Source organism: Hippocampus guttulatus, chromosome 15, assembly GCF_054856545.1.
Source record: "Hippocampus guttulatus isolate MCC_2025c chromosome 15, RoL_Hgut_1.0, whole genome shotgun sequence".
In the NCBI taxonomy this organism is placed as follows: Eukaryota; Metazoa; Chordata; class Actinopteri; order Syngnathiformes; family Syngnathidae; genus Hippocampus; species Hippocampus guttulatus.
The window spans coordinates 16312056-16339526 of record NC_141275.1 but is presented as its reverse complement, the minus strand read 5'-3'; the positions used below and the strand labels follow the sequence as shown (position 1 = coordinate 16339526).

Sequence of the window (27471 nt, the reverse complement as noted above, 5' to 3'; positions counted from 1 at the left end):
CGTCAATTCTGTGTGACGCCCCCCCCCCCCCCCTCATTGGATTTGAGCTGTCCCGAGGATTCGCTGTTTTGTTTTGCTCACCAGCATCCGCGAGAAACCCAAAGGCGAAAGTTCGATTCTGCCTCCGGCGCGGAAGTCGGTGGGCTCAGCAGAAGCCGAGCCCAAAACGGATGCAACAAATGACGGAGCCCACAAAGTGCGCTTGGAGCTGGATGGAAAATGTTTGAAATCACTTTATACAGCATAGAAATCTCTTGACCGACCAACAAAAGTTACAAAATGTTACAAAAAGTCGCCATCGATCTCGGCATGAGCGCCGTTTGAAAACTTAAAAAGGTACAAAGACCGCTGACACACGGACAACATCGCATGCAACTTATCCTTCGAGTGGTTAACAATGCCAAGCCCAAAGACGCCCCCCCCCAAAAAAAAATAAAAACCCAAAGTGCCTTCAAGAAGCAGGAAGAAGTCAAACGTTTTCCCCTCCGTCCTTGGCAAATACTCGCGATTGGTCATCAGCACGTAGAAAACACTTCAGACTATTGCACCAAAAAAAAAAAGTGGTCTGTTCGCGTTTTAGCAATGGCGACGTTTTCTCAATAAGGCGACTTTGAAAATGTTTTAGTTTGTTTTTCCTTCAAAAGGGATGTGAAAAAGGGGGAGGGGGGGGGGGGGGTTCTTTGGCGCCTTCGTCCCACCATTGGCCCCAAAGTGAGCGCGCTTCATCCGGAAGACTTTGGACCACATTGTGCCGAGTCCTCCCGGACAACACGCAGCAAGAGGAGAGGAGGCGAAATTGTGGGGATGGGGGGGGGGGGGGGGGTTAGGGGATTTTTATGTCCCGTGGGACCTCTGTTTTCAAGTCAGGCGGTGGCGTTTGAGCCCTCAGCAGAGGGTCTTGAGCGCCCCCGAGGCGCAGAGCAGCGTCTGCATGGGGTAGGGCGGCGGGGACACCAGCGCCTCCTCCGCCACCTGCTCGGGGCGGAAGGCGAAGGGCTGCGGCCGCACCTTCTTCTTGAGCGCCGGTCCCGCGCAGGGCAGCTTGGCGCGCGGCGCGGGGCTGTCGGGGTCGCTGCCGCTTCCGCTCAGGTTGGCCGGCGGGCCGAAGGCGGACGGCGGGTTGAGCCGGCTGAAGGCCGACTCGGGCGGGCCGAAGGCCGAGCCGCCCGGCGGGCTCCCCGCCGCGCTGGGCGGGCTGCCGCTGGCGTCGGACGAGAAGCCGCCGCCGCCCCCCCACTCGGCCGAGACGCTCTTCTTGGGCCGCGGGTGCACGATGAGCACGGGCGGGCTGGGCACGGTGGCCTTCTTCAGGTAGGACGAGTCGGGCTGGAAGGCGGAGACGTGGCGGGGCGGCGACAGCGTGCCGTTGGTCAGCTTGTACCAGGGCGAGGCGGGCGCCTCGTCCGGCCGCTCGGCCTTGGACAGCGAGCCGAACGAGTGCATGCCGATGGGCGAGGGCGCGGGCGGGGCCGGCGCGCCGCGCTCGGGGCTGCCCACCTCCACGGGCGGCATGGTGGCCAGGCGGCGGCGCTGTTGCGGCGGCGTCTGCGACGAGAAGAGGGGCTGGATCTCCAGGTACTCCATGGACGACGACGCCACCGTGCCCGGCGGCGCCAGCGGCGAGTTGCGGTGGCCGCCGGTCAGAGCGCGCAGCAGACCTGCGCCGCAAGCGAGGGTTAGCGCGCCGCAGAACGCGCGGCGGCGGCGGGGGAAAAAAAGGAGGGGGCGGGGCGAGGCTCACCGCTGCGGTGCTTCTTCTCCTTGCCGGGCCCTTTGCTGGCGGCCAGGTAGACGGGCGCCTGCTTGGGCGGGATGGTCAGCTTGTCCACGTGCTTGCGCCACTGCGTCTGGAAGTACTCCTTCTTGGCCTTGTCGCCCTTCTTCTCCTCCTGGAAGCGCATCTCCTGAGAGATCGGATCACTTTTGTTCACGCTTCGGACTTTGCCAATCAACGGCATCGCCTTGACGAGCCTCTTGAGGCCAGCGATCGACATTTCTTTTTCTTTCTTTCAACGGGACGGGGGGGGGGGGGCGTACCCTGTACTCTTTGGAGAGCCGCTTCATCTTCTTGTTGAGCAGGAAGTAGACGGCCAGGGTGTGGCAGGCGCGGTTGGTGAGCACGGCGCCGAGGACCTCGCTGTGCTTGTAGGCCATCTTCTCCGTCATGTGCAGCAGCACCGTGTGGTTGATCTCCTCGATGTGGATCCTTGCAACAAGGAGCCCACCCCCGACCCCGGTTGAGAAAAGGGGCGGCGCCGCGGCGGGGGGGCGCCTCCCCGTCGGCGGCCGTACCTGTTGAGGTAGGGCGCCCCCGTGTTCCTGTTGGCCAGCTGCAGCCACGAGTCGGCCATGGCCTGGTGGATGTTGGGACGCTTGTTGGGGTCGGGCTCCAGGAGCTTCTTCAGCAGGCAGATGGCGGCTGCCGGACGCCACCGCCACCGTTGACCCGACGGGAAGAAAACAAAAACACAAAAGTTGCGATAGGGCCAAAAAGATGACGACGACAAGACTCGCAAGCGGCTCGTCGCGGCAATTTTTTTTTTTGGGGGGGGGGGCTACCTGTGGAGAGCGAGGGGGGCAGCGGGTTCATCTCCTTGTCCACCATCTTCTGGTGCAGCGCGCGCAGGCTGAAGGGCTCCACGGTGAACGGCAGCGTGCCCGTCAGCATGGCGTACATGTTGACGCCGCTGCCGGACGCCACGCACCTCGTTAGTCGTTTTGCTCATTGGTTTGTTTTTTTTCCTCGTTCGCTTTGAAGGCGGAGCTCGACCGCCCCGGAAACTCACATGGACCAGACGTCCACTTTGGGGCCGTACTTCTTCCTGGAGAGCAGTTCCGGGGCGGCGTAGGCGGGACTGCCGCATTGCGTGCTGAAGGGGTCCGAGTAGCCCAGGATGCCGGCGCAGTTGCTCAGGCCGAAATCTAAAGATGGGGGGGGCGTTATTCCCTTGCTATGAAGGACACGCGTTTGTTTGTCTTTTTACCGATGAGCTTGATGTTGTCCTGCTCGTCCAACAGAAGGTTTTCAATCTTCAAGTCTCTGCGAAAGAGAAAATGTCTTGATGCGAGATTCACGCAAATCTTCACACTCGAGCATAAAGGCGGGAAGCAGTGGGGGGGGGGGGGGGTCAACGCCCCGAGCAGCCCCCCCTGAGGCGGGTCATGCTGGCTGCTCACTCGGGCAAAAGTATCGGGACGCGATCGAGGCTTCCGTGATTACGGTTTCAAATCGGGGCTTCGGGCGCGATTCAATCTAGGGGTGGGGGGGGGGTTCAAGTCTCCGAAATGAGGCTGTCGAGCCTCGGCTGACTGATTGGGCCCGAAAGTTTGAGCCCGGCGGCCGCCTTCGGATTTCCTGAGGCGGCGTACCTGTGCACCACGCCGGCCCTGTGCAGGTGCTCCACGGCGAGCACCAGCTGGCGTATGTACTTCTGCGTGCGGCGCTCGTCCAGCCGCTTGCGCTCGTAGATGCGGTTCATGAGGTTGCCGCCGGGGCAGAGCTCCATGACCAGGTAGTAGCTGTTCTCCGTCTCCAGGATGTCCAGCAGCTGCGTGATGTTGGGGTGGCGGATCATCTGCTGGATTTGGCCCTCGCGACGCAGGTTCTTGGTCACGTACGAGTCCTTCTTGGCCTTGCGCTTGTCGATCACCTTCACCGCCACCTGGGGAGACGCAACGCGTTAGCGACCGCCGCCGGAATCGGTCGGGGGGTGGGGGGGGTCGGCGCCGTCGGCCCGGCCTTTTCGACTTGCACACACTCAACGTCACAAATATTACACTTTGATGTGTGAAGACCCCGAAAGGACAAAAGTGGCCTGAAATCATTTTTGGAAATGGTTTGAAAATCCATTTGTTTACGGAGGATTAAAAAAAAAAAATGCTCAGTTGGATGATGAAAAGAATCCAAAGATTGTTGAGGTGGCAGTCGTTGAGCATTTGTCACTTCAACTTTCTGGAGTGGGGGGGTGGAATTCACACTTGCTTCGTGGGGGTCGGGGGGGGGGGGGACAGCTGTCCCCCAGGCCGTCCCCAAAATGGCCCGAAGCATTTGCTTGAATTTCCTTTGCAGCTGGCACGCAGCCGGGCGGGCCGCTTCCCTTCGGGGTCGCTCGCACGTCGGCGCTTGTTGAAATGCAATCCGCGTCCGTCTTTGCAACGTCCTCGATGACGTTCCGCCCGCCCGCCCGCCCTCTCTCCTCCTCGTCTAGACGCGGGTTCAAGGGCACCCACGTCGCTCGCAAATCATCCGGGGAGGCCGACCGACGAGAACAAGGTGGACCGGCGGGGGACGGTCCTTTATGGCTCGCAAATCGCGTTGATTCTTCTTGAGCAAAGTGGCACTTATCAAGAGGAGACGTGGCATCGTCAAGATTTTGCGCACAGAACGTGATCGGTGCGCAGGTCGTGGACTTTTTTTCTTTTTTTTTTCACTTCCTGGATTCTTCCTGGTCCTTGTTCGTTTCAAGAACTTTGATGTGAAGAGTGAGAGAGCGCCACTCGCACCATCTTGTGGCTTATTCCTACTTTTGCTCGTTTGGAGTGAGCAAATTGGCCGTTGATGATAATTGAACGGATGAAAGTCGTCAAGAGGAGCCCTTTGTGCTGCCGATGATTTCAAAGGATGTTGATTTGCAAAATGCCAGCTGAACTTTATCGCTCTTTGTCATGCGCTGCCTCCAATTGGGAGCGATAACGGTGCTCCGTGGACCTTGTTTACAACAGAGCTTCGGGGAGGGGGCTTATTTACAGTATGAGCCGGGGGGGGGGGAGTGGGTGTTCCCCAGCCAGCTGGGGGCGCTTCAGTTGTTTACTGGGCTCCCCTCAGACAGGAAAAAAGGGGGGGGGGGCAAGACAAGAAAGTGGGTTACAGTACAGACATGAAAAACATGTGACCCGGCCCCCGCCTCGCCTCCCCCCGCCTCACTTTCATCCGCGCCTGGTGTTAAATGTGCACTTTCCATGGACGCTTCCAGCCTGCCAGCACCAATAAACCCTCTGCCCCCCCTCCATGCGGCCCCGCCCCGCCTCGGCCCACCCCTCCCCGTCTCGCCACGCGATTGCATCGGTTTGCATCATCCCAAACAAAGAGAGCGGCGAGCTCCGCGAGGTGAGCGAGCGGCTCTTGGACGAGGCGCTCGCGTGTCGCCCCCGTGTTAATGGATTGCGTACGGCACACACAATGGAGGGAGGGGCCGAAAAAAAAACAGGACCCCCCCCCCCCCAAAAAAAAGAAAAAAGAAAATGAAGAGGACTCTCTTCCTGGATTATAATAATCACATTTTTGGAGTCACAACATATGATTTTCATGTTGCATTAAAAATGGCTTGTTATGAAAAAAGAAAATCTCCAAGTGACTATTTTCATGATATAAACACATTTTGCAGTAAATGTGTCTTGTATGCTATCGGGGAGGACGACAAAAAGTGAGAATATATGCAAAGTGGACATTTGTAGGACTTGGACAATAACATAACGATCGGTTTGATTTACAGATGAACCGACGACGTGTTGAAGGAGCCGAGCCGGCCTTCAGATGAGTGCCGTGTCCATGCGGCCCAGACAAAGGCAAGTCGGCGAGTGGCCTTGAGCAGAATCCTGATCAGGTGCGTTCATCACACACACACGCAGCTTTCACCCCCCCCCCCTCCCCTCCCAGTTCATGCGACGCACGCGCACTCATCGGAGCGAGAAGAAAAGACGCAATGTTGTCAAAACAAGAAACGTCAGCGGGCGTGAGGTCATCGGCGCACAAAAGACACGAGCGGCATCTCTCACAAAATGTCACCTGTGGATTCTTTTCACAATAGCGTCATCGAGGAAGCGCTGCAACGTTGCAAAACGTCCACGGCACACTACTCGTAATTTTCTGGGGAGCCGGTATGACCTCATCGAGCTGAGAAATTGAAGTCTTTCTGGGGATAAGGTCACGACCCCTCCACCGCAAAAATATCGCAAGGTTAATAATGATGTACTTTTCCTCGAGACAAGATCAGATTTGGGTTTTAAGATATAAAGTCCCGGGACGGTTTTTGTCTTTTTGGTGTACAGAATTGCTTTGATATAGAAAAAAAGTGACCCAATAAAATCCCAATCTGTATGTGACATAAAAAGTGCTATCATGACAAGAATAAAGTCAGAATTGATTTCTTTAAGGTGTTATGGTAAAGATTCTGAGAAACGTTGTAAGGTGCCGTTTTTTAAGAGCAACACTCCCAAATTAGTCGGGTTTTTTTTCATAACAATGAAATTTCCCCCAAAAGTTACATGATCTTGAAGTCAAATTTGGAGAAATGTTCTTTTTAAACTTTTTTTTTTGGGGGGGGGGGGTAAACAGCCGACCCTCACCCCCAAGCTAAAAAGTGGCAATCTCAAGGGTCTAAATGAGAAGCTGGCGGTACCTTTTCCCCGGTGAGGGCGTGCAGCCCCTCCCTGACTTTGGCGAAGGAGCCCTCGCCCAGCTTCCTGCCGATCAGGTAGTTGCCCACCCGCTTGGTGTGGTAGAAGTTCTTGAGGACGTCGGCGGCGGGGCTGCGGCACAGCGTGGCCGCCGCCTCCGGCGCCAGGTCGCCCTCTACGGCGTCGGGGTCGCCCTCCGGCGGCAGCGCCGCGCACTCGGCCACCGGCATGACTTCTCGTCGTCCGGCAATTCGACGGGGTCCCGAGAGCGCAGTCTACTGACAAGTGAATGCCACCTGTTCCGTTCCCGACGAGCGCATGACGATGCCTCCTCCCCCCCCCCCCCCCCCCGTCCTCCTCCGCGCTCACCGAGGGTGCCTCGCCTTTCGGCCGCGGGATTAATGCCTGCGCGGAAAAAGTGAAACGCGCAAACGAGGTCTTGGCTTCTGTGCGTGTGCGCGTGGGGGAAAGGGCTGGCGCTCCCGGTTGCGGGTCCAGTTTTGAAGAACTAAAGACTTTCCCGGTTCGGTTGAAGGGAGCAAGGGGCGTCCCGGGGCGGGGCGAGCGTCACCCGGCTAGCCAACCGGCGGCGAACTAGGCGGCAGTTAAGGCGCCAAGCCAATTAGCGTCGGCGGGGGCGTGGCTTTTGAATACCAGAAACGCCAGGAAGAAAAACACATGCCCACCCCCGATCTGAAATAAATACACAAATGAAGCCCGTGAACAAAGAACACATCGGAAGACGCTCGAAATACTGACGCGATAGATGCTGGAAGATTTTTTTTAATTAAATCGTCATTTGTGGGATAAAGACTATTGTTCTGAGGGAGAATTCATTAAAATATAAGATTTAAGAATTTAGGATGGGGAAAAATACGTTTGTTTTTTTAGATTTTGTTTACATGAGAAGAATTTTTTTTAAAGGAAAAAAGGCCTACTACTACGAGCATAGGCATATTTCGTTTTTAGACTGTCATACTTTTGTAAGAGAAAAAATATTTTTTTTTCAAAAAAGTTTTGAAAGAAACCAGAAAAAAGAACACCAGAAGAAAAACATCCCCCGCCCCCAGACGAAAATGGCATAAAGAGGCATATTTTACCTTACGTGATACATTCGTTTTAACTTGATTCAATGGTCTTGTTTATTTTCGAAGGGAAAAAGTTTTTTAAAATAATAATAATCGAGGAAATATGTACATTTATGCGAATCAAAGTATAGACACACAGTGCGTAAATGACTCCACGCAAACGGCAATTGTTCCCACTTAGAGGCTTCAAGCCAAACAAACGCGCGCCGGCAAAAGTACGAGTATACCGCCATCTATCGACGCGGTAGTGCACTGCGGTTGAGGAAACCATGGACTCAGTCGAAAACAGTCGATCGTCCGTCCATCTTTCCTCAAACAGTATTTAATCACAACAAGAACAGCGTAGTAAAGGTACAACACGCGGCGCAGTCGGGAAATCCTTTCAGAAGAAAAACGTGTGAATTGGCATCAAAGCTTGAACAATTAACACAAAGAGTAAGATGGCAGTAAATTTCAAATTGGCAAATTTTGGGTGGCGTAAAAGAAGCTCACTCCTGGATTTCCTTTTTCTCCGAACTAGCTGTGAGGCATTTTGGGGCTTTTAATTTTTATTCGAAAGGCACATTTATGTTGGAGGGGTGAGTGTGTTGATATTTGAGGAAAATAAGTCATAACATTACCAGAGTAAATTTGTTGTAATATCAGAATAAATTCGTGTTTCATCCCAAGAAAAAGGATTCAAGTTGTACTTTTTTTTTGTTGTTGAAGGGTGTCGGGTCCTGATATTCTGACACACGACGGTCGTCTCCTTTTTTGGAAGAAACGACGACACCTATCGACCGCAGGTGGAACAGCTGCCTCCAAAGTAACAAGTCTTGACAACGGCGCACTACTCGAATTGAGGTGAGTTGTTCAACTCATACCTGTCAACTTGTACGTTTTCCCCGTATTTTATACGTTTTTTTTTTTATCATTTCAAATCATGTACGGCGTATTACAACTTTTAGACGGGGCGGAAAAAAAACTGTTGCGAACCGATCTCACAAAGACCATTTTGGCTCAAATCCAGATCGTCTCACCTGCTGGTAGCAAACGACTATGCCGTCGTCGGTCGATCGCTACTATTGTCACGGCAAACCAGCAAAAGTAATCCTCAATCGTATATATATTTTTTCATCGCTGCGTAGGGTCGGATTGATAAAACATGATGTGCGCATGCGCCGTAAACCGTTGTAGGTTTTTTTTTTTTGTTGCTTTGTAAGGGGAATCGTAATCATTTATTAGGGCCGGTATTAGCCGAGGTTGACGGGTACGTCAACAACTCTGTCGTATTGAGTTAAATTGAAATCAATGTCAATCGCCAGTCATCAAAACCAGTACAATGTAAACATTTGTGCTCTCGATTCAGAAACGTCACATCGCGCCCCCGTTTCAGGATGAAGCCGTTTTATTGACATAAATTCAGTACGGTATTTCCAATTGCATCCGTAACGCCCCACGCGCGACACAAGCGCTCAGGCCAACAAGTGCTTTACTTTCGCTAAATAAATTAACTCAAACGTATTTCATCTTCGCGCCAAAGTAAATGCTCCCGCAGTGAAGTTTAATGCTCTTGTTCGCCCCCCCCCCTCCAAAAAAAAAATCCTACACACATGATGACCAACAGCGACGATTCCAAGACATCCATTTCCAAAGTAATTTCAGTGCTGGAGTGGACAGACAGTATTTCTGTTAGATCGAACGAGGAAAACGGAAGCTCGGTTTTGCGAGAAAAAAAATCCACCCGGAGCGGCGCTGTCGCTATGAAAGTAAAAGTTCCAGTTCTCGGAGCGTCTCGTCCTCCATCGTTTGCTGAGCCGCTACCGGCGTCATGGAGAAAAACTCGTCCAGGAAATTTTCCGTATGCGTCGGCGGCTGCGGGGCGTCGGGGGTCGCGTCTTGGCGGCAGACCAGCGCGTCGAGGAAGCCCGAACTGTCGGGCGAGACGGCGGCGGAGGGCGAGGGGAGCAGCGGATCTCGCGGCAAGAAGCCGTCGGGCGAGATCGGCGCCGCGTTGTCGGGCCGGCGCGCCAGCAGCCGGTCCAGTTTGGCCAGCTTCTTCTTCTTGGCCTTCAGCTTCTTCAGCAGCTTGTAGCGCAGCGCCTCCGTGTCGCTCGGGACGGCGGGCGGAGACCCCGCTTGGATTTGACCGCGGCTCCGATGACAACTCCCGCTTTTGGAAAATGCCGGCGGGCATTGGACGGCGCCGCCAAACGCTCCAAACGCCTCGGCGGCCTTCAGGGGGTGACCGTCGCCGTCCTCCATAGGCAGCGGCTGAGGTTTGCGAGCGGGCGTGGAATGGCTGGGGGGGCGCTGCGCAGGAGTGGGCGTGGCGCCGTTTGGCCTTTGATTGGCAAGGTGACGGCTGAGCAGGAAGGACCAGGGCGAGGTGTGGTCCCCGGGCGGCGGCGGCGGCCCCCCGGTGGAGGACGCGGGCGACGCCCGCCGGACACCCTCAGCCGGCGGGCCGGAGGCTTGAGCGGCCACCCCCTGCGGCGACGCCTTCATCTTCGCCGTCCTTCCGGCTCTTTGATGTTTGACTTTGGAAATCCTTTTGCGCCTCGTCGGAGCTTCTTCCGAAGCGGGATCGTTGTCGGCGTTGGACTCCGCCGACTGCGGGGGGCTCTCGCCGGGGTCTTCGGGTGTCAGGGAGGAGCTGTCCGGCGCGGGGGCGTCGTCCAGAAGCGCCGCGTGATCCGTCGGCGCATCGGCTGCCACCTGCCATGCAAAACGAGGTGAATTTCAAATGTGCGCGCGCCATTTTTGTGGTCGACGACGTTTTGTCGGCGTACGACGGGCTTCCGCCGCGCACCTCCGTCAGGGTGAGCGTGACGATGTCGTCGTGGGACAGGCCGTGGAAGGCATCCAGTAGCGCGGCGGAGCTGATGGACACGTCCCCGCAAGCGTCCGCCGTCGCCGCGCTCTCCTCCTCCTCGTCGCGAGCGAGGAAGTGGCGGTCCGGGACCACGCAGAGGGACGGCGGAGAATCCGGTCGCGTGCTGGACGGGGAACAGGCGCCAGAGCCGGGAGAAGCCTCTTGCGCTTCCCAAAAGACCAGGTGCATTTCCCGAGCGGGAACGGGCAGCGTGGGATGGAGCGGGCTGTGCGGGTGCTTCGAGTCGTCAAATTCGAGCCAGGAGCCTGGAGGGGGAAGGACGGAGAAAAAGATCAAATCACCTTTCAAATCTAACCCCCCCCCCGCTATTGGCACGGCATCCCAAAATCAGAGTGTCCGCTTACCGCCGGGCGTGCGCGTCCACGCCACAAAGTGCTCGGCACGCCGGTCGTACTGAACGATGGCCGTGACGGCGTGTCGGCGGCCCTCCAAGGTGAAGGCGAGCGCGTCCGGGTCGCCGTGCGGCGCGCCCTCCGCAAAGTGCAGCGCCAACACCGCGGCCACCCTGCAGGGAGAGCGCCGCATCCGCGCCGCGTGACGCAATTTGCCACCCGGCCAAAACTGCCGTTTTGCTTCATTTCGATTTGGACGTTTACCTCTCCAGTTTCATGCTCCTGCGCTGGCGCTGGGCGCCGCAGGCGTCGCACACCGCCCAGTGGGCGGCGCGCATCGGGTGCCAATCCGGCGCCGCGTTAGTGAGCGTGGGAAGCGTTTTGGTGACCCTGAAACAAGTGAAGTGCTGTTAGAACATTCAATGGGGGTGGGGGTGGGGATGGGTTCCCCAATTGAATGTTCGAACAGACCTCTCTCTGGTGACCGTCTTGCACTGGGCACACTCAAACTCCCAGCAGAACGTGGTCCGAAAGAGAGGCTCCGCCCACGAGTCAGCCGCCAGCAGGAGCGGCATGGCCAAGACCGGACTCTCTCTCTGGCCTGCGCAGAACAAACGCGCGAGGACACGCGCGCGTGTAAACGACGACATCGAAGAGAGGTCGCCGTCCGGCAAATCTCCAAAGGAGGCGGCGCCCACCGAGTCGGCAGCGCAGCTGCGGCCGAAGCGACTCCAAGACGGCCGTCCTGAGGCTCTGCAGCCGCTCGTCGGCGTCGCGGCGAACCCCCGCTTGCTCACCTGCGCCCAAAGAGAGCGAGACCTCGTGAGACGGCTCACCTCAGGCAACTCGGTTTTTGGATCGGAGGCCGACAGCGAGGGAAGCTCGTCCGCCAAGGGTGGGGGGGGGCTGTCTCGGGACCGACACCCACCGCTTCCCGCTTGGAGGGCGTCACGCGCACGGTCGTAGCCGCTCATCAGGCGCCAGACGGCGGCGGGCCGGGGCTCGTGCCGGCCTCTGCGTCTCCTCAGGCTCTCGCAGTTGACCAGGACCACCAGCAGGACGTCCAACCAGCACAGGTTGTGAGCGTTTTTCCAGAAGAGAGGCGCCGCCGCAACGCCGAAGGGTTCCCGGATGACGGATTTGTCGGGAATTTCCGTCGTTTGCTCGGGAACTGTCCCGAGCGACGTGTCAACGGGTCCCTCTGGGGAGGCGACGGGTCCCTCGGCAGCGCTCGCGAACCCGCCGGAAGCATCGGCGAGTCGCTCTGCGGGGCCGTCGTCCTCGTCTGTCCGCGGCGTGGCGGAAAAGTCTGACTTTTCCTCGGCGTTGCCTGCCGCCCTCTGACGGGAGAGGCGGTCTCGGGGCGGGCGAGAGGCCCCGTCGGACGGCTCGACGTGCGTCACGGCGGTCCCGTGATGGCCGCTCGGAAGCGGACTTGGCGCTCGCGCGTGCAGTCGGCCGGAGCGCAGACACCCGACTTTGACTTCCTGGCAGTCGCCTTTGTTTTCCGTCCGGGACGACGCCTTTCTCTTCCTGCCGCCGCCGGCCGTCGTCGGCGTCGTCTCCGCAGGGGCCAAACTTGCCAAAACGTCCTCGAGGGGGCGGCTGACCAGAGGGAAGAGACACTAGCGGGCGGAAGGGGAAACGGTTAGCGCAGGATTAGCATGTAGCATTGAGAATGAAAGATGACACAAATGGGCAACGATTTAGGGCCGCCAACTCCAAAACCTTCTTTCCGCCGTTGACCGTTTCCTTGGCTTATAGAAGACACAAATAACAATTTACTGTCCCATTTGTGGGAATTGTTTCTTGACTTATATTTACAGGGTGTCCAGTCTTCGCTTTCACGAACAAAGCGCGGGCGGGCGGGCCGACCGGCGGGCTGACCTGAGGCTCGCTGCACAGCGTGACGGAGTCGTGCAGGTTGAGGCGGCACAAGCGCAGGGACGAGCGCAGGCCTTTGGACGCGCACCACGGGCAGCACTCCAGAGACGCCGCCCTCTCTTGGACCTACAAACGCAGAATTTAAGGACTTACCGACACTTTCAATGGTAATCAATCACTCATTTCGTAAAATGCTTCTCTTTAAGTCCGCTTATCAAATGTGAAAGGTCTCATTCGTCAAAACAATCTTACCGGATAGCGCAATAGACGATGCAACTGCGAGTGGCTTTTTATTTTTATTTTTATATGTATGCCTTTTGTCGTCACGCGCTTGCATTTTATTAGTTTCGGAATTTTCCAAGAAAAAAAAAAAAGTCCTACATTTTCAGAATAATCGCCTTAAAAAGTGAATTGTATGATGAAGCTTTCAGGGGAAATGCCCCAGTTTTATTTTCTTTAGAGAATAAAAATACTATTTGCGAAACATGGAATGTTTTTCCTCAAAATGTTGGGGGGGGGGGGGGGGTTCCCCCAAAGGTCAATCCCTACTCCCGCCCCAAAAATTTTATTTCTCACACTTTGCCTTCACTTTGCAAAAATAGTTTTGTTTTATTTTAACAATCCTTTCCCCCTCTCGCCCCCAAAAGATGATCCACTTTTATTATTCCGCTTGGAGCAGTATGACAAGTTTCCGACACCTTGACTTCTTTTGAAAAACAAACAAATGCCACGAAAATGAGAGCTTTCGCCTTTTACCAAAGATTTCCTTTTTGTCTTTTGGTATAATTTGGAGTGGCACTGTAAGTCACAGTGGTGGTCAAACACAATTCAGCTTTGCGCAGGTGACAAACAAGTTGAGAGCAGAGCAACCGAGGGCTCAGACTGACTTTTCCCAAATACCCCACCGGTGGGGAGGCCCGAGCCCCCGAACCGGCGTCTTCACCGGGCATCACTTCAGCGCCGCTCCTGCCGAGGTCCGCCGCAGCCGCCCGCTGCCGTTCCGGCAATATCACCATGACAACCCGGCTCACCTCCCAGGAAGCTAAAAGGAGGGAGACACGTCATCCAAATGAAGATCGAGGTTTGTGCTCCGAAAATCGTCATTTTATTCAACCTGTGCTGGTCTGCCGTTCGTGGCGTTTCAACTGTTGACCGAGTTCATTTCAATTCCTCCCCCATTTGCCTTCCCTTGAAAAGTGACTCCTTTTGTAAGATTAGAATGTTATTCTTCCCGTGTGGTCTTGGCATGTTCGGTTCCCTCCCACGTTGCAGAGACACGGAGCACTCTAATTTGTCTTTAGGTCTGAACGCGAGTGCCGATGGTCGTCGTTTGTCTATGTGCGTCCCGCGATTGTTTGGCAACCAGTTCAGGGTGTCCCCCGCCTACTGACCGAAGACGGCTGGGATAGGCTCCGGCACGCCCGCGACCCAAAGGGAAAGATGAAGCGGTTCACGGAATGGATGCGTGATAAGATGGGGGGGGGGGGGGGGGAGAATGTCCAGTCCAAGTCTGGATCGTTTCATTAATTAGACATGAAGCAGAATAATGACAGAATGACCATTGTGAACGATTAAATCGGATTAACTCGACGACCACCATTAGAATTTGCATTGCTTACTCTTCAAAGCTCACCAGAACAAGTCTCGCGGCCTCTTTAAAAGACACGCAGATGTGACATTAACTTGTTCTGAGACGTTCCGAACCCAGTTACATTGCAACTTTTCTCAAAAGAATCGAACCAAAGCGGCGTGCTGCACCTGCCGGTTAGCATGCAACCATGCGAGCAAGCACGAGGCAGTACCAGTCGAGCCCAAATGCAGACAAATGCCTGCAAACGATACGTACCGTTCTCACACTCAAATTCAAATTCGCCACATTCATCCTAAAAGTAATACAAAAAATATTCCGGCGGAGAGGGCCGGGATCAGAATTGAGAGCGTTTGTCGTGTTGTAAACGTCGTACTTCCTTCCGCGTGTGCTGCACTATTTGTCTTCCCCCCCGAAAACCACGATCAACGATTGCTCCACAAAGGGTCCGTCAGGAATTGTGATTTGTTTTTTCTTTGTTTGTTTGTTTGTTTGATTTGCTGCTGCTCCTTAGTGGTGACCTTGGTCGACGTCACTCCTAGAAATCGCAAAACCGAAACAACTTTGGCCATCATTCACTACTTTGGCCTACTATTTACCCCGTTCACCCAAAATTGGTTTTACACACATATCGAACGAATAATATTTCGCTACGACTATATTTTCTATTTAATTTAATGTCTTGAACGGAAAAAAGTGGCTACCGCCATTGGTGTGGTGGCACACTAGCGCCCTCTATTGACCAGCCACCACTGTTCGGTTACCTTTGGGGAGGTTTTTTTTTATTTTTTAACCAAGTGCGAAATCGAAGGAATAAGAAATTGTTAGAAATAGGTTTTACTCACAGATTCTTTGGAAAAGGCGGATACTTCAAAGGTCGTGTGGATTTCATTGACATAGTATTGTAATGTATGGCCGCATGGCTTCCTGTTTGTCTTTGAGGTCATATTCGTGGAGCGCAAAGGATTTCAACTGTTTTATGGGGTTGGGGGAGGAGGAGGGGGGGGGGGGACACATTTCCCACTCAATCCAGCCCATACAGCTCACACGCCCGTACGCACAACACAACACGAGCATCAAATGTCTCTCGCACCACTCCCGCCTCCTCCTCACACGAGTCTCCGCCCGTCCTCCACCCCCGCATCAGACGCCCCCATCGCTCCTCCAGGATAAGCTCCTGTCCTCTCTTTTCCTCGTGATGACAAATGAAGACATTTGCATGCGATTCCCGTTTGGGCGAGCGCTCATTAGCATGCACGAACGTCGGCAAGCGGACAGAGTAGACGCCATCTTGTGGCACCTTCCTGATGCAAAAGGACGAGCAGGAAGCAAAGAAGGACATTCAAAGCAAAAGATGCTGTGTTTCTTTCCTTTTGTATGAGATTATAAATGGAAACGGAGAAATGATCACACAGCTACCTATTGAAGGATCGATCTATCATTCTATTGTTCGATCTAGCGTTGTATCGATGTATATCTATCAACTAATCTCATCTAGCTATCTAATCGGAACCACATTAGATGAGATAGTTAGCTATCTGAAGCTAATTTCTTACATCCATTTGCCATAGCGCTTCTCCTCACTTCGGGTCGCCGATTCGGGGCGAATTGTGGGCAAGGCCCCGGACTGGTCTCCAGCCAATCACATGGCATCTACGGTGAGTCCCCGCCATCGTTATTTGCACCTCTGGTTAAGATGTGTTGAAAGCCTTCAAAGAAATTCACTTGTCATTGCAGAAAATTGTAGACGTGCAAGCGAATAAGTGTTGAATCGTCTCATTGACTTTTTTGCATAAACATATCCAATTGATGGATTCCTAGGAATTAAATCAGAAGTCAAGGCTATGAGTCTGTTCAAGTCAATGTAACTCACAGTAGAGGGGTCACGGGTTCGATTCTGCGCTCTTGCCTCCCTGTTTGGAGTCGACTTGTTTTCCCCATGCCTGCGTGGCTTTTCTCCGGGAAGGTCAGAGGCCGGATTGGAACCCCCAGCTTCAGAATTGGGAGGCAGATGCGCATACCACCATATCGACCGCGCGGCAAAATCAAACTTGCTCTAATAACGTTGTTTTTTTTTTGTTGTGCTGCTTGATTATGTAGTCCAATTATTTCATGATGTCCTTTGTCAATTACTGTGAACCAGGAGTCACCAACCAGAAGCGGCTCTCCTTCTCAAATGTTTGCCGCTTTCTGTTCACTGCACAGTAATCGACAGTAAAAGCTGTTTTTTTAACTTGAGAACCTAAGTGCATCTCGAGCTGTGCACTTTTTTTTACTTTTACTGAACTGCGGCAGTTGTATGGGCACTTGTGTTCCCCCCCCCCGCAAGTATCTGTACTGCTACTCAAGTACAGGGTGGGAAAACTTTAGCCACCTCTGCTCTTTTGTGGACGAAACAGACGCTCGCGGGAGTCTCGGTGACGAGGGTGCGAGCCCACGGCGGGCGAGGCTGCCGGCAGCCTCGCCTCGGCTCTTCCACTCGGCCACGGCGCGCTGACGAGACGGGCGAAGCCTCACGTTGAGCTCACAGCAGCACCAGCGCGAGCAGCTCCGGCGTGCTCGGCTCCCACACAAATATTTTCATATCCACGCGCCCCCGGAAAGCTCCGTGACGTAACAGGGGCACCCACCAATGGCCATTCGTCTTCTATTAGGACAATGAAAAGGCCGCGGCCAATCAGCGGAGCGCCAGGCCGCGAGCCGACCAATGGAGTGCGAGCTCCGTCGAGAGTAATGTTAGAGAACGGAGGAGTGAAGACACTGCGTATCGCCTCACACAACAGCCATTGCCCAGCACCGAGAGCCCAGTTGCAGTTCTTCCGTAAGTACGCGTCGGCATTTCGAGGCTTTTCACACCACAACGAGCGCAACAACAGAAAATAGTTCGCCGCCCAACCGCGTTTGACGGTCTCTTGGCATTTCGTCGTGTCAAAATGGCAGAAAAAAACTGACGCGAAATACAGACTGCGAAGGTTAAAGAGTGGACCCGACGCGGGGGGAATCGTGAACAAATGCGAATATTCGCGTCCGGGAAACTCGACGGTAAACCGCGGATCTGAGCAAGGCGAAAAATTTGGACCATTTTTCTGGTGTCTTGTGTCCAAAATGGAGTCTGCTGCGTCGCGATTATCGCGTCCAAAAATCCGGGAAGAACCGCTCGTCAGTGGCGACAATGGTAGCAGATTGGCCGTTAGCGTTTTCCCAGTGCCGCAAGTCACGGCAGAAAAATAAAACATGACGAAAATGCAGGAAAAGTGGAGAAAAAGAAAGAAAGGCTTGAAAACGACACCCCCGTGTGTGTTTGTTGACTCATCTGGCCTTCAAAATGGTGTTTAAAAAAAAAAAAGGAAAAAAAGGACGAGGCTCGGATCAAGCCGCGCTTTACTGTAATGGCTGACTGTATTCGCATAGGAAACAAGGCGCACACAACGGCGACCAGCAACTTTTCCGAGCGGCTTTTCTCGCCCGCGCAGCCCGCGAGCGATGCGCCCGACGGCGGCGAACGCTCGACCGGACCCTCGCGGTGCCGACGGCGCCTCGCGGAGCTCGGTGCGGCGCGGCGGGGCCGCGCTACGTGCTTCCGAAGCGAGCCGAGCGAGCCGCCGCCGACACAAAGAGAAGGGAGCCATATTCCCTCCGTGAAGACGAGAGCACAGCGGCCATTAGGAACCGTTCAAACGCAAGCAAGCCAATGCGGGAGGCTGCGATCTATGGAAGAGGACCGGGCGGACGGCCGGAGCTTTCGGCGGGACCCCGGGAGCTCGCGGTGGGCCGGAAGGAGACATTTGAGGGGCACTTTCTTTCATCGCGAGGCCATTCTCAGAAAATGGAAGAAGAAATAATGCCGTCGTCGTTGTTGTGTGACCTCCTTTTCCGACCACCACGAGCGCCATGACCAGCAAACTCGCCGACCGCTCCTCCTCCTTTCTCGCAACTTTCCGACGCTCTTTACGGCGACATTTCAACGCATTAAAAAAACAAAACAAAAAAAAACATTTTAATCCATTTTTGGAAGGCGGGGGCGGAATTTATTTTTTTTTTCGATGAGACGAAGAGGAGTTGGTGGGACAAGGCTTCAATAAAGTGTTTGATAATAAATATAGCCCTTTAATGTGTGATTAGTGCTCCTCTTGTGTGTGATGTGCGCAACAACCGCGGCAGCATTTGTTCGTGTTTTTCTTTTTTCTCTCTTTTTTTTTTTTTTTTTTGATCGAATCTTCAACGTCAACGCAAAGAAGTTGCTCGCATCACAAAGTGTTTATGTGCGGGGGCTTTGACCCGCGCCGTAATGAACACGTCGCCTTCATTAATGAATGCAAATGTTCATTAGCATCGGAACTCGCCACCGACACCCCCCACCCCCACGATCGATTACTGTAAAGGTGAATGTTAGTCAATACCCCCCCCCCCCCCCCACACACACACACACACACACACACAATACTAATTGCCGTTTCGGATTGCAGATATAGCGTTTGGCTTCAGGTGTTTTCCCACGCCAGGATGAGGAAAGATCCGTCAAAGCCCAGGGGCAAGATGTCCTCCTATGCCTACTTCGTGCAGACGTGCCGGGAGGAGCACAAGAAGAAGCATCCCGACGCCTCTGTCAACTTTTCCGAGTTCTCCAAGAAGTGCTCCGAGAGATGGAAGGTAGAGGAGCGAGTGCTGCGGAGCTCCCTGGCCGAACGAATGATTGGCGTTCTGCTTCATACTTAACAAATTGGTCACTTTGACCCAGGGCTGTACCCAACCAATGTTTTTAGCACGTTTTGTTTTTTTTACAAAGTAACAGACAAATTTTGTTCACAACGGTTGTTTGAGAAAAAGTAGCCGGAGGTTCAAATCGCTCGGCTCAAATTGACTCCAAGGATATAAAATGAAGGCTTCTTCAGTTTGACCCCGAGTGATGGCGATTGTCTACGCGGGTAAATGAATTGAAATTTCGGATCGAACAACCTTGGGAGTTGTTTTTGGATTGTACGTATGTTTTCCAATGTCAACTTTGACCGAGTACTGCAGTCGCGGAGAATTTCAAATGTTCAATGTCAATGGGACCCAGAGGATAAAAATGGCAGTTGGTCAAGCGGGTTTTGCCAAGGGTCTTCTCTCTGCCCCCGCATGGCAGACAATGTCGGCCAAGGAGAAGGGCAAGTTTGAGGACCTGGCCAAGCTGGACAAGGCTCGTTACGAGCGGGAGATGATGAGCTACGTGCCGGCCCGCGGGGGAAAGAAGAAGAAGTTCAAGGACCCCAACGCCCCCAAGAGGCCCCCGTAAGTGAGGGACGGGAGACCCCGGAGAGGACACGGGCGAGCCAACCGCTTTTTGTTGCAGGTCCGCCTTCTTCATCTTCTGCTCCGAGTACCGTCCCAAGGTGAAGGGCGAGACTCCGGGCCTGACCATCGGCGACGTGGCCAAGAGGCTGGGCGAGATGTGGAACAGAACCTCGGCCGAGAACAAGCAGCCCTTTGAGAAGAAGGCGGCCAAGCTGAAGGAGAAGTACGAGAAGGTAAGACCACGCCCGCGTCTCCAAAAGAAATGGGCCCGTCCGCCCGCCCGCCCGCCCTCCCGAGTTTCCAGTTCTCAAAATTCAATGGCAAGAAAACACGTGAACGGTGAATCCTCAACACAGGCCACCAGTGAAAAAAGGCCGCCGCGTTCACACGTGCCGCTCCGTAATCTCGCTTTTAGTTTCTTTTACGACTTTCCTCTGATAAAACGCGACTGTAGAAAAACAAGCTTTCCCTAACAAAGCCTAATTATGAAAATTCTGAAATGTACTCTTTTAAAGAATTGTAATAAAATAAAATCAGGCTTTTTCTCCAAAAGTAATCATTTTACATGAAGGGAAGTCTTCCCGCAGAAAATTGTACGTCTGTGTTTGTGAGACGTGTCCCCAAAATGTCTGTTTGTTTTTTTTAACAGACAAAAGGAGCACCTTTATCGAGGCATAACATAAGGTCTTTGTATATCTTTTTAAAAATCACTAAAAGTCTACAGACATTTATCGAAAGAAATCTTCAAATGGAGATCAAAATGAGGAGATTTCAAATTCAAGTTTGACTTGTAAATCTTCTAGTTTTTCTCCCCAGAAACTGTGAAGGAAAAAAATGGAAAGGGTGGAATTTTATTTGGGGGGATAATTATTATTATTTACTTCCTTGGGACTCCCTCACACCAAAACAATCTGAACCCCCAAGACAAACAAGAATGTGCCTTATTTTTCTCCTTTTTTAAAAAAAAAAAAGAACATTTCCCCAAAATCAACAGCCATTGTTCAGAAAAAATATTTTCTCACAAACGTTTTTCTGGAATTTTTTTTTCTTCCCTAACCCCCCCCCCCCCCACCCCAATTCTGAACAAAATGTAGCTTTTCTTTTTTAATCTCGCCCAAATCGACGCGAAGCAATTTTCTGCCAAATAAATCGTAGCAAACGGCTAAACCCGAGTGGTGACCTCATGCTTACTGGAGCCGGCGGTGTTGCGTGTTTTAGGACGTGGCGGCGTACCGTGCCAAGGGCAAGGCGGGTGGCGGTGGCGCCCCGGCGGCCAAAGCGGCGGCCAAGGTGGAGAAAGACGACGAGGACGACGACGACGACGAAGAGGATGAGGATGATGAGGACGAGGATGACGACGACGACGACGAGTAGTCAGTCCGTCTGGGCGGCGTTGGCGGTGATGTTGTTTGTAAAGCATTTAGGACGCCCCGCGTACACACTTCACTTCCAAAAGCAAATCCATTCGTTGCATCCGAGGGGCGAAGCGGTTGGGGGCGGGCTTAAAAAAAAAAATGCAGAAAAAGGCTGTGTATATCACTTGTTTTTATGCTGTACAGTTTGTTTCTCCTTTTTGTATAGTTAACACTACACACGTCTGGTGTCCATGTCCTCTTCTTGGTCTTCTTTCTCCTTCAAATCCTAGTCCGGCGGGACGGGGCTTGGGGGCTTACCGTATTTAGCCTAGCTAGACGTGCACAGCACATAAAAAAAAAAAAAAAAGAGAAAAAAGTCAAAATCTTAGATCTGAGTGTTCCTGTTTTTTCTGTGTTTTCATTTTATCGCCGTTTGACGTATCACTTTTACTGATCTTTATGTACCACCCTCATAGCAACATGAGAAGAAATGGGGGGGGGGGGGGAAAGACTCATTTATTGTTCAAATTTAAATTGCTTCTGATGTCAATAAACATTTTTTTAATATGTGTTCTTGTTTCAGTAACGTGCGTGTGAAAACAATGTGGCAGATTGACAGTGAAAAGGGAAAAGGTTAGTGAGCAATATTTATAGATTTGCAAACTAAAAGAAGCGATTTAATAACTTACAAGGTGTGTGTGGAAGTATATACAGGTATGTATATAAAACTTTCGTTTTGTGTACTGTACATAAAATTCTCCCTCATTACAATTTGATAAATAAACCACCCATCCTTGCCCATCCGTCCAATAAATGATTGAGCAAAAGTACACGTAAAGCTGCTTTTTGGAGTACTCGTTCCTTCGTTCCGTAAATTGATTGACGACTTTGATAACGAGCAGACGCAGCGTCCAGCGTCGTCAGAATTATTAGTGGCGACCCCTAGTGGCGAAAGTGCATCAGTATCGAGAATGAAGCGCGTCCTGTAATGATCACAGTTGTCCACTAGATGCGGCTGTTGTCAAACAAGAATGGCTGCTCGGGTTAGAAGCGCGAGTGGGGAAGATATGCAAGTCCAGTCGTTAAAAGTAACGAGTGAAGGAATTAAGTACGGAAGTGGTAAAGAAGGGAATGAGAGAAGGAATTAAATTGCGAAGAAAGGACGAGTGTGGTGAAGAGATTTGGTGTGGGCGGAAGCGCTGATCGATTGGTGAGCACGTCGTCCACCGAACACTGCGGAGGTCCGGGGTTCCATTCCGGCCCCGGCCCTCCCAAGTGTGGAATTTGCATCTCCTCCCCGTGCCTGTGTGGGTTTTCTCCCACTTTCCAAAAATCTGCGCGGTAGCTTCATTGAACCCGAAATTTTGTGAGGGTAAATGGTCGTTGTCTGTCTACGTGTGCCCTGCTCGAAGTCATCTGGGATCGGCTCCAGCACGGCTGCCACCCTCGCGAGGATCAAGCGGTTCAGATAATGGAAGAAAGGATGCGTGATAAGATTGGGGGGGGGGATCTACTGTTAAAATTCAGGAGCCTTCATGGAAGCCAAACCCAGCTTAGAATCCCCGCCTGCTTTGAAACCTGAGGCCACACATCCCGAGAGCGGAACATTTCAACTGAATTTTGGGACAGCTGTCAAAAATCGCGAGCGCTTCTTTGAAAAACCTTCAACGCTCCTCCTGATTATTAGCAATTCCAGCAGTCTGCGTCGCGCACCGGATCGAACCACTGTCTTTGGACGCAGGGGTTGTGCTGTCGAGTGCTGTGCTGGAACCACATCAACAATGAAGTTTTTGATGCCATTTTATAGCCACGACTAAAATTAAGGACGTCGCATGGAAACCAAACTCACCTTTTAAACCCAACTATGAAACTTGGACAGTGTAACTCGCCGATCGAATGTGGGTCAGTCCAGACGGGCGGTGACGTCGCCGCTCAGTCTGTGACGACGTCGACTCGCTCGTCGGTAAAACGCCGAACATTTTTTTTTTCACTTTTCACGTTCTTTTGTCACCTTTTCCTCAAATCCTCACACCGCGCGTCGTTTAACTTTTTCTTCGGGGAACGAGCGACTGAAAAAATGTGTTTGCGCTAGTTGCCCTTCCGCATGGCGTAGCTTTCTCCTCCTTCCGTCCTTCGTCGATGTCTCCCTTCTTGTTGCGGCCGAACCGCGTTTGAGTTTCGGGACTTGACCGCCCGGACGGCGGCGGTGGCGGCGTCTTCCTCCGAAGAAGGTTGCCTCCTCTGGCGGTGGACATGTCGGAGCTCGCCACTCGAGCCAGTTAATGGACATGTCGGCGCAGTAGAGGACGAGTCCGGATCGACCGGGACTGATCTGGACGGACCCAGTGCGACTCGGATCAAAATAAATACATTGATCAATTCCGACTGACTGACATTGTCGGGCAACGGCGGATCCCTGAAGTTGCCAGAACGACGACCTGCAAGATGACATCGAGCACGCCAGAAGACATGGTGAGCTTTAACCCCCTCCGCCCCCCAAGCAAAAAACAAAACAAAACAACAAGCTCCGAACCAGAGATTTTCAAACGCGTCGTGAGTCTCCGACTTTGCGTCAAATGTTTGTAAAATCGACACATTTTTAGCCCGAAAAGAGAGAACCTTGTGTTCTTGAAAAAAAAAACACGAATTTTGACTTGGCCGATACATTTGTATTTTTGTCATAAAAAGATATTTCCTGAAAACTATATGCGTGTTTTTCCTCCCCCAAAAAGAAAAAAAAAATCAAACTTCCTTCTCGTTCGATGAAGACTATTTCCCCAAAACGGTTTTATGAAACTTTGTCTTAGCTGATCGTTTTTTCTCTCAGAACATAAATATGCTTTTCAAATCTTAGGTTTGCCCCCCACCCTCCACCCTCTACGATTCTGTTCGGACGTGGGGGAATTCGGCAAAAAATGTGAATCATTTTCCAAAGTAAAAGCAAATGTTTTCTTTTGATTCAACACAAAGATCATCTTTTTGGAACCAGATCAGTGCCGCCAGTTCACAGTGGTGGGCTGCTGATTGGCCCCCCATCTTAAAAAAAAAAAAAAAGATCTATTGGATTTGCATAAGTCATCGTGCTCCTCTTTGGTGCGGAGACGGCTTGTTTTTGATCTTTTGACTTTTTTCCCTCTCAAGGCATGTTATGGGGAGGGTCATCTTTGACGGTTGACCTCGAGGTCGTCGGAGTTGTTTTTGCCGTCTTGGATGATTTGACCTGAGTTTCCCCGGGCCCGTCTTTGATGTTGAACCTCGTGGCTCCAAAAGGGGGGTGGCGCCCGCTTGAAGTTTTTCACCCATGTTGTGAAAGGACTCGAGTATCTTTGATCCCCTTTCAAGCGCCGACTGCGACGGAGGCACTCGTTTGTCTCGGACTTTTTGCCCGACTTGAAAGACGCCGTCCGCAAGCGTGTTTTCGCAGCCGCGCCGACGACATCCCGCTACCCCCGCCCGAGGCTCGCCGCGCTCTCACACCCGCGCATGTGCCAATTCACGCGGTCATCGACTGATTGCGCAACCCCGCCGTTGGCGCAGAACACCGCCGTCGCTTCCTCTTGACGCGTCCGCCGACGCGCCGGCTGTGCCTTTGAGCGTCGCGGCCGGCAACTTGTCAGTCAGGCTGCGCCGTTCAGGGAGTGGACAAAGCCAATCGTTCCTGATGAGAGTGTGCCTTTGCGTCCGCGCGCCTTCCAGATTAACCTGCGGCTGATCCTGGTCAGCGGCAAGACCAAAGAATTCCTGTTCCCCCCCGACGACTCGGCGGCCGACATCGCCAAACACGTTTACGACAACTGGCCGATGGGTGAGCCGCCTCGCTTCTCTTTTCCCTTTTGGCGTCTCGACGGCAAGCGAGGACCTTTGTCTTTGCCGGCGCCTTTTGCCAAGCGGCGCGCGCGGCGCGGCGCGGGTGAGCCTCGCACCCAAGAAATGAAAGACTGGCGTGTTTGATGTTTTCAGACTGGCAGCAAGAGCAAGTCGGCAGTCCCGACATCCTGCGCCTCATCTACCAGGGACGCTTCCTGCACGGCAACGTCACACTGGGAGGTACACGCGCGCGCACTCGCATCCTCTCACACTTTCACGTGCTTTTGCTTTCTCACACGCTCGCTCTCGCACGTGGTCGCTCACACTCTTCAACTCTCAGCAATACACGCGCGCGTGCACGCTGTGTTGCTGAAAAGCTGCATGGCGCGCGTGTGTGTGTGTGTTTAATGAATGAATTAATGGATTTGATTTTCACCGAGCAGCAGAACAGAGGAAGCTCAGTGTTCAGGACAAGCGTCCTTTGAGCCAGACGGGAAGTGAAGGGGGGGGGGGGCGGTGTTGGGAGTGGGCTTTGGGTTTCGGGGGCAGACGCTTCCTTTCTCACATTTGTCCGCATCTGCACCCGCAAAGTGTTTATTTGTGCAACGGTCAACAAAGCGCTTGTGCGTTTGTGCGCGGCAGGCTTGAAGCTTCCCGTGGGCAAGACCACCGTCATGCACTTAGTGGCCAGGGAGACGCTGCCCGAGCCCAACTCCCAAGGTAAACCGCAACACATCAGTCATTTATTTACCCCCGCCCCATCTGAGGCATTGTCGACTCTTTCCTAAATGCGTTTTTCCCACAAGAACTCAATAATCTGGCAAAAGAGCGCCCCCAAGTGGCGACGGCTCAACAGTGGCAATATGTTGACCCCTGACCCCAACCGTGTCACGTCAATCACCGAAAGCAATGAGCAGTGCAACACGTGGGGTTTGCTACGACGGTGTCAAGTTGAGGGGGCGTTGGGGGATGCGCCCATACGGATGATGATTATCTGCGTGTGCGCCGAGTCAAGACGAGATGTCGGCGCTTTGCAGTGTGCGTGCGCTTGTGACGGAGCGTTTTGTGTGCTCAGGTCAGAGGAACCGGGAGAAGAGCGGCGAGCGCAACTGCTGTGTCATCCTGTAAGCGGAACCCTCGAACAGCCCCCCCCCCAGCCTTGTTTGGTTTGGTTTTCCCCTTCTTTCTCAACACTGTAAAAGCCTTCGCACACGCACGGTGACTCACTGGCTGAGGGCCGGTTGCCATGGCGATGCCATGCCTTCTTTTTCTTTTGGAATTCAAACAAATGTGTGAAACATCTCGAGTGGGCCGAGGAGAAGAGGAAGAAGCGGACGAGACGCTCCGCAAAAGCGGACCGGATGACGTGAAAACGACGTGCGCTGGAACGATCGCGAATGGGTGAGGACGTCCCTTTTGCGCAACGGGAGCACGTGCCGGCCGTGCGCATTCGTCAACAAACATGGCCGCGCGTTTCAGTCACGGTCAAAGTGGATGGACGGAGGCCATTTGTATGGAAGTGAGTCCGATTTGCTTCCGGCCTCGCTGCCGTTGATTGATTGATTGATTGATTGACGGGTTCATTTTGACATGCGTTTTATTTTTAAATTTTTTTGGGGTCGCTGCTAATCGACATTGCAATCAAACGTGTACAGGAAATCAACATTTTCAGTTGTGAATAGCTCCACACACGCGCCACACACAAAAAATAAAGCTTCTTGACGTGTCATGTGACTCCAGTGTCGATGAATTGCTGCTCCCACGCCGGATGTGGAGGTGCGCTATCGCCGCCCCAAATTTGAAATCCTCAATCTCTTTCGGCAAACAAACCTGAAGCGCCGCCGTCTTCGTCTCCCGGAAAACAAAAGCCGCCTCAAAAATCAACATCAAAGGGTAAAATTTGGGTGTCCTCAACGTTGTTAACCAAACTGGATGAACAAATGGCCCATATCAGTTGGCATGAAAAAAAAAAGAAACCTCGAAGTTGAAAGTTTGCCACAGTTTCAAACAACAGTGTGGCCAATTGTGAGCGTGCGTCAGCAGAGGCTCAATTAGTTGGGCTGGCGAAAGCCGCGGGGAGCGCAGGTGGAAAAACAAGTCGCTCCCCAGAGTGACGCGCTGACGTCTTTGTTTGGCTTCTTCCTCAAAAGGTTTTCTCTTGTTGATCTCATACGAAGGCGGTGGGGGGGGGGGGGGGGGGTCGAATAGCCACCGCCGCTTATTGTTGTTTGAAATAATCCCAGAAAGTTGCCAAAACTTTTTCTATTCCTGAAATATCAACAACCATATGATTTGTGCGTTTCACTTTTGGGAAGACGCACTTGATGTCGGGGAATAGTTGTCAAATCTTTGTGGGTTTTGAATTGACAAGCGGCAGCGCGGTGCCGGTGACGAATTGGCACGTCCGCCGCGCTGTGGGTGAGGCGCGGGGTTCGAGTCCGAGCTCCGGCCTACCCGCGTGCAGTTCATTTGCTTAGGACATGTTCATATTTCAAACGACAGGAATCTGACGTGGAAAATCAAAAGAAAAGTCAGCAGACGGACGCCTTATCGGTCGCGCCATCCCTCCACCCGAGCGCGATTCCTTTTTTTACTATTGATCGACGGATGTCTTTTCTGCTGCTTCTCCTTCATCATCTCTCCTCGGGAATGCTAATGATTCATATTACGGCCTAATAATTAGCCCCGGGGCACCTCCGGCGAGGCGCTGTCCCCGGTGGCTTTTTAGACCAATTGAATTACCGGTACAAGAAACATTCCGTTGTGCTCGAAAGGCCAAGTCGATCGATGTCAAGCTGCTTCAAAAACGACCTCCATACGGGATAGGAGGAATCGCACAACTCTGTGCAAAAGAGAGTTCGCAGAAACCAAT

General features: G+C 52.9%; 4 protein-coding genes and 2 long non-coding RNA genes across 7 annotated transcripts; 3 read left to right on the top strand and 3 right to left on the bottom strand.

Moving 5' to 3' along the window:
- Window positions 1–202: 202 nt before the first annotated feature.
- hunk (hormonally up-regulated Neu-associated kinase) lies at window positions 203–6906 on the bottom strand. The gene is made up of 9 exons (XM_086131199.1): window positions 6399–6906; window positions 3370–3662; window positions 2985–3040; window positions 2787–2922; window positions 2560–2687; window positions 2293–2419; window positions 2038–2206; window positions 1742–1904; window positions 203–1658 (listed from the first exon to the last, which is right to left on the bottom strand). The coding sequence occupies exons 1-9, from the start codon at window positions 6624–6626 to the stop codon at window positions 886–888; spliced, it is 2073 nt and encodes a 690-aa protein (XP_085987325.1). The 5' UTR covers window positions 6627–6906; the 3' UTR covers window positions 203–885.
- A 1947-nt stretch (window positions 6907–8853) lies between these two features.
- Window positions 8854–14587, bottom strand: uspl1 (ubiquitin specific peptidase like 1). Its single transcript, XM_086131203.1, has 10 exons — window positions 14422–14587; window positions 13463–13617; window positions 12579–12701; window positions 11620–12316; window positions 11390–11488; window positions 11163–11292; window positions 10956–11081; window positions 10704–10864; window positions 10276–10604; window positions 8854–10181 (listed from the first exon to the last, which is right to left on the bottom strand). The coding sequence occupies exons 2-10, from the start codon at window positions 13589–13591 to the stop codon at window positions 9225–9227; spliced, it is 2751 nt and encodes a 916-aa protein (XP_085987329.1). The 5' UTR covers window positions 13592–13617; window positions 14422–14587; the 3' UTR covers window positions 8854–9224.
- LOC147194257 (uncharacterized) lies at window positions 10075–13146 on the top strand. Its single transcript, XR_015103079.1, has 2 exons — window positions 10075–10198; window positions 12518–13146. It is a non-coding gene; the product is annotated as an uncharacterized LOC147194257 (long non-coding RNA).
- Window positions 14588–16823: 2236 nt separating the features above from the next.
- Window positions 16824–21359, top strand: LOC147194255 (high mobility group protein B1-like). Of its 2 annotated transcripts, none has more exons than XM_086131200.1 (5): window positions 16824–16984; window positions 18630–18813; window positions 19289–19434; window positions 19496–19670; window positions 20656–21359. In XM_086131200.1, exons 2-5 carry the CDS (start codon window positions 18667–18669, stop codon window positions 20809–20811), a joined length of 624 nt encoding a protein of 207 aa, XP_085987326.1. In that variant the 5' UTR covers window positions 16824–16984; window positions 18630–18666; the 3' UTR covers window positions 20812–21359. The 2 variants fall into 2 exon arrangements, with proteins under 2 accessions (XP_085987326.1, XP_085987327.1); XM_086131201.1 differs by lacking the exon at window positions 16824–16984 and adding an exon at window positions 18518–18545.
- LOC147194254 (uncharacterized) lies at window positions 20965–22787 on the bottom strand. The gene is made up of 2 exons (XR_015103080.1): window positions 22642–22787; window positions 20965–22556 (listed from the first exon to the last, which is right to left on the bottom strand). It is a non-coding gene; the product is annotated as an uncharacterized LOC147194254 (long non-coding RNA).
- Window positions 22730–26326, top strand: ubl3a (ubiquitin-like 3a). The gene is made up of 5 exons (XM_086131202.1): window positions 22730–23264; window positions 24489–24597; window positions 24753–24839; window positions 25242–25319; window positions 25675–26326. Exons 1-5 carry the CDS (start codon window positions 23238–23240, stop codon window positions 25725–25727), a joined length of 354 nt encoding a protein of 117 aa, XP_085987328.1. The 5' UTR covers window positions 22730–23237; the 3' UTR covers window positions 25728–26326.
- The last annotated feature ends 1145 nt before the right edge of the window (window positions 26327–27471 follow it).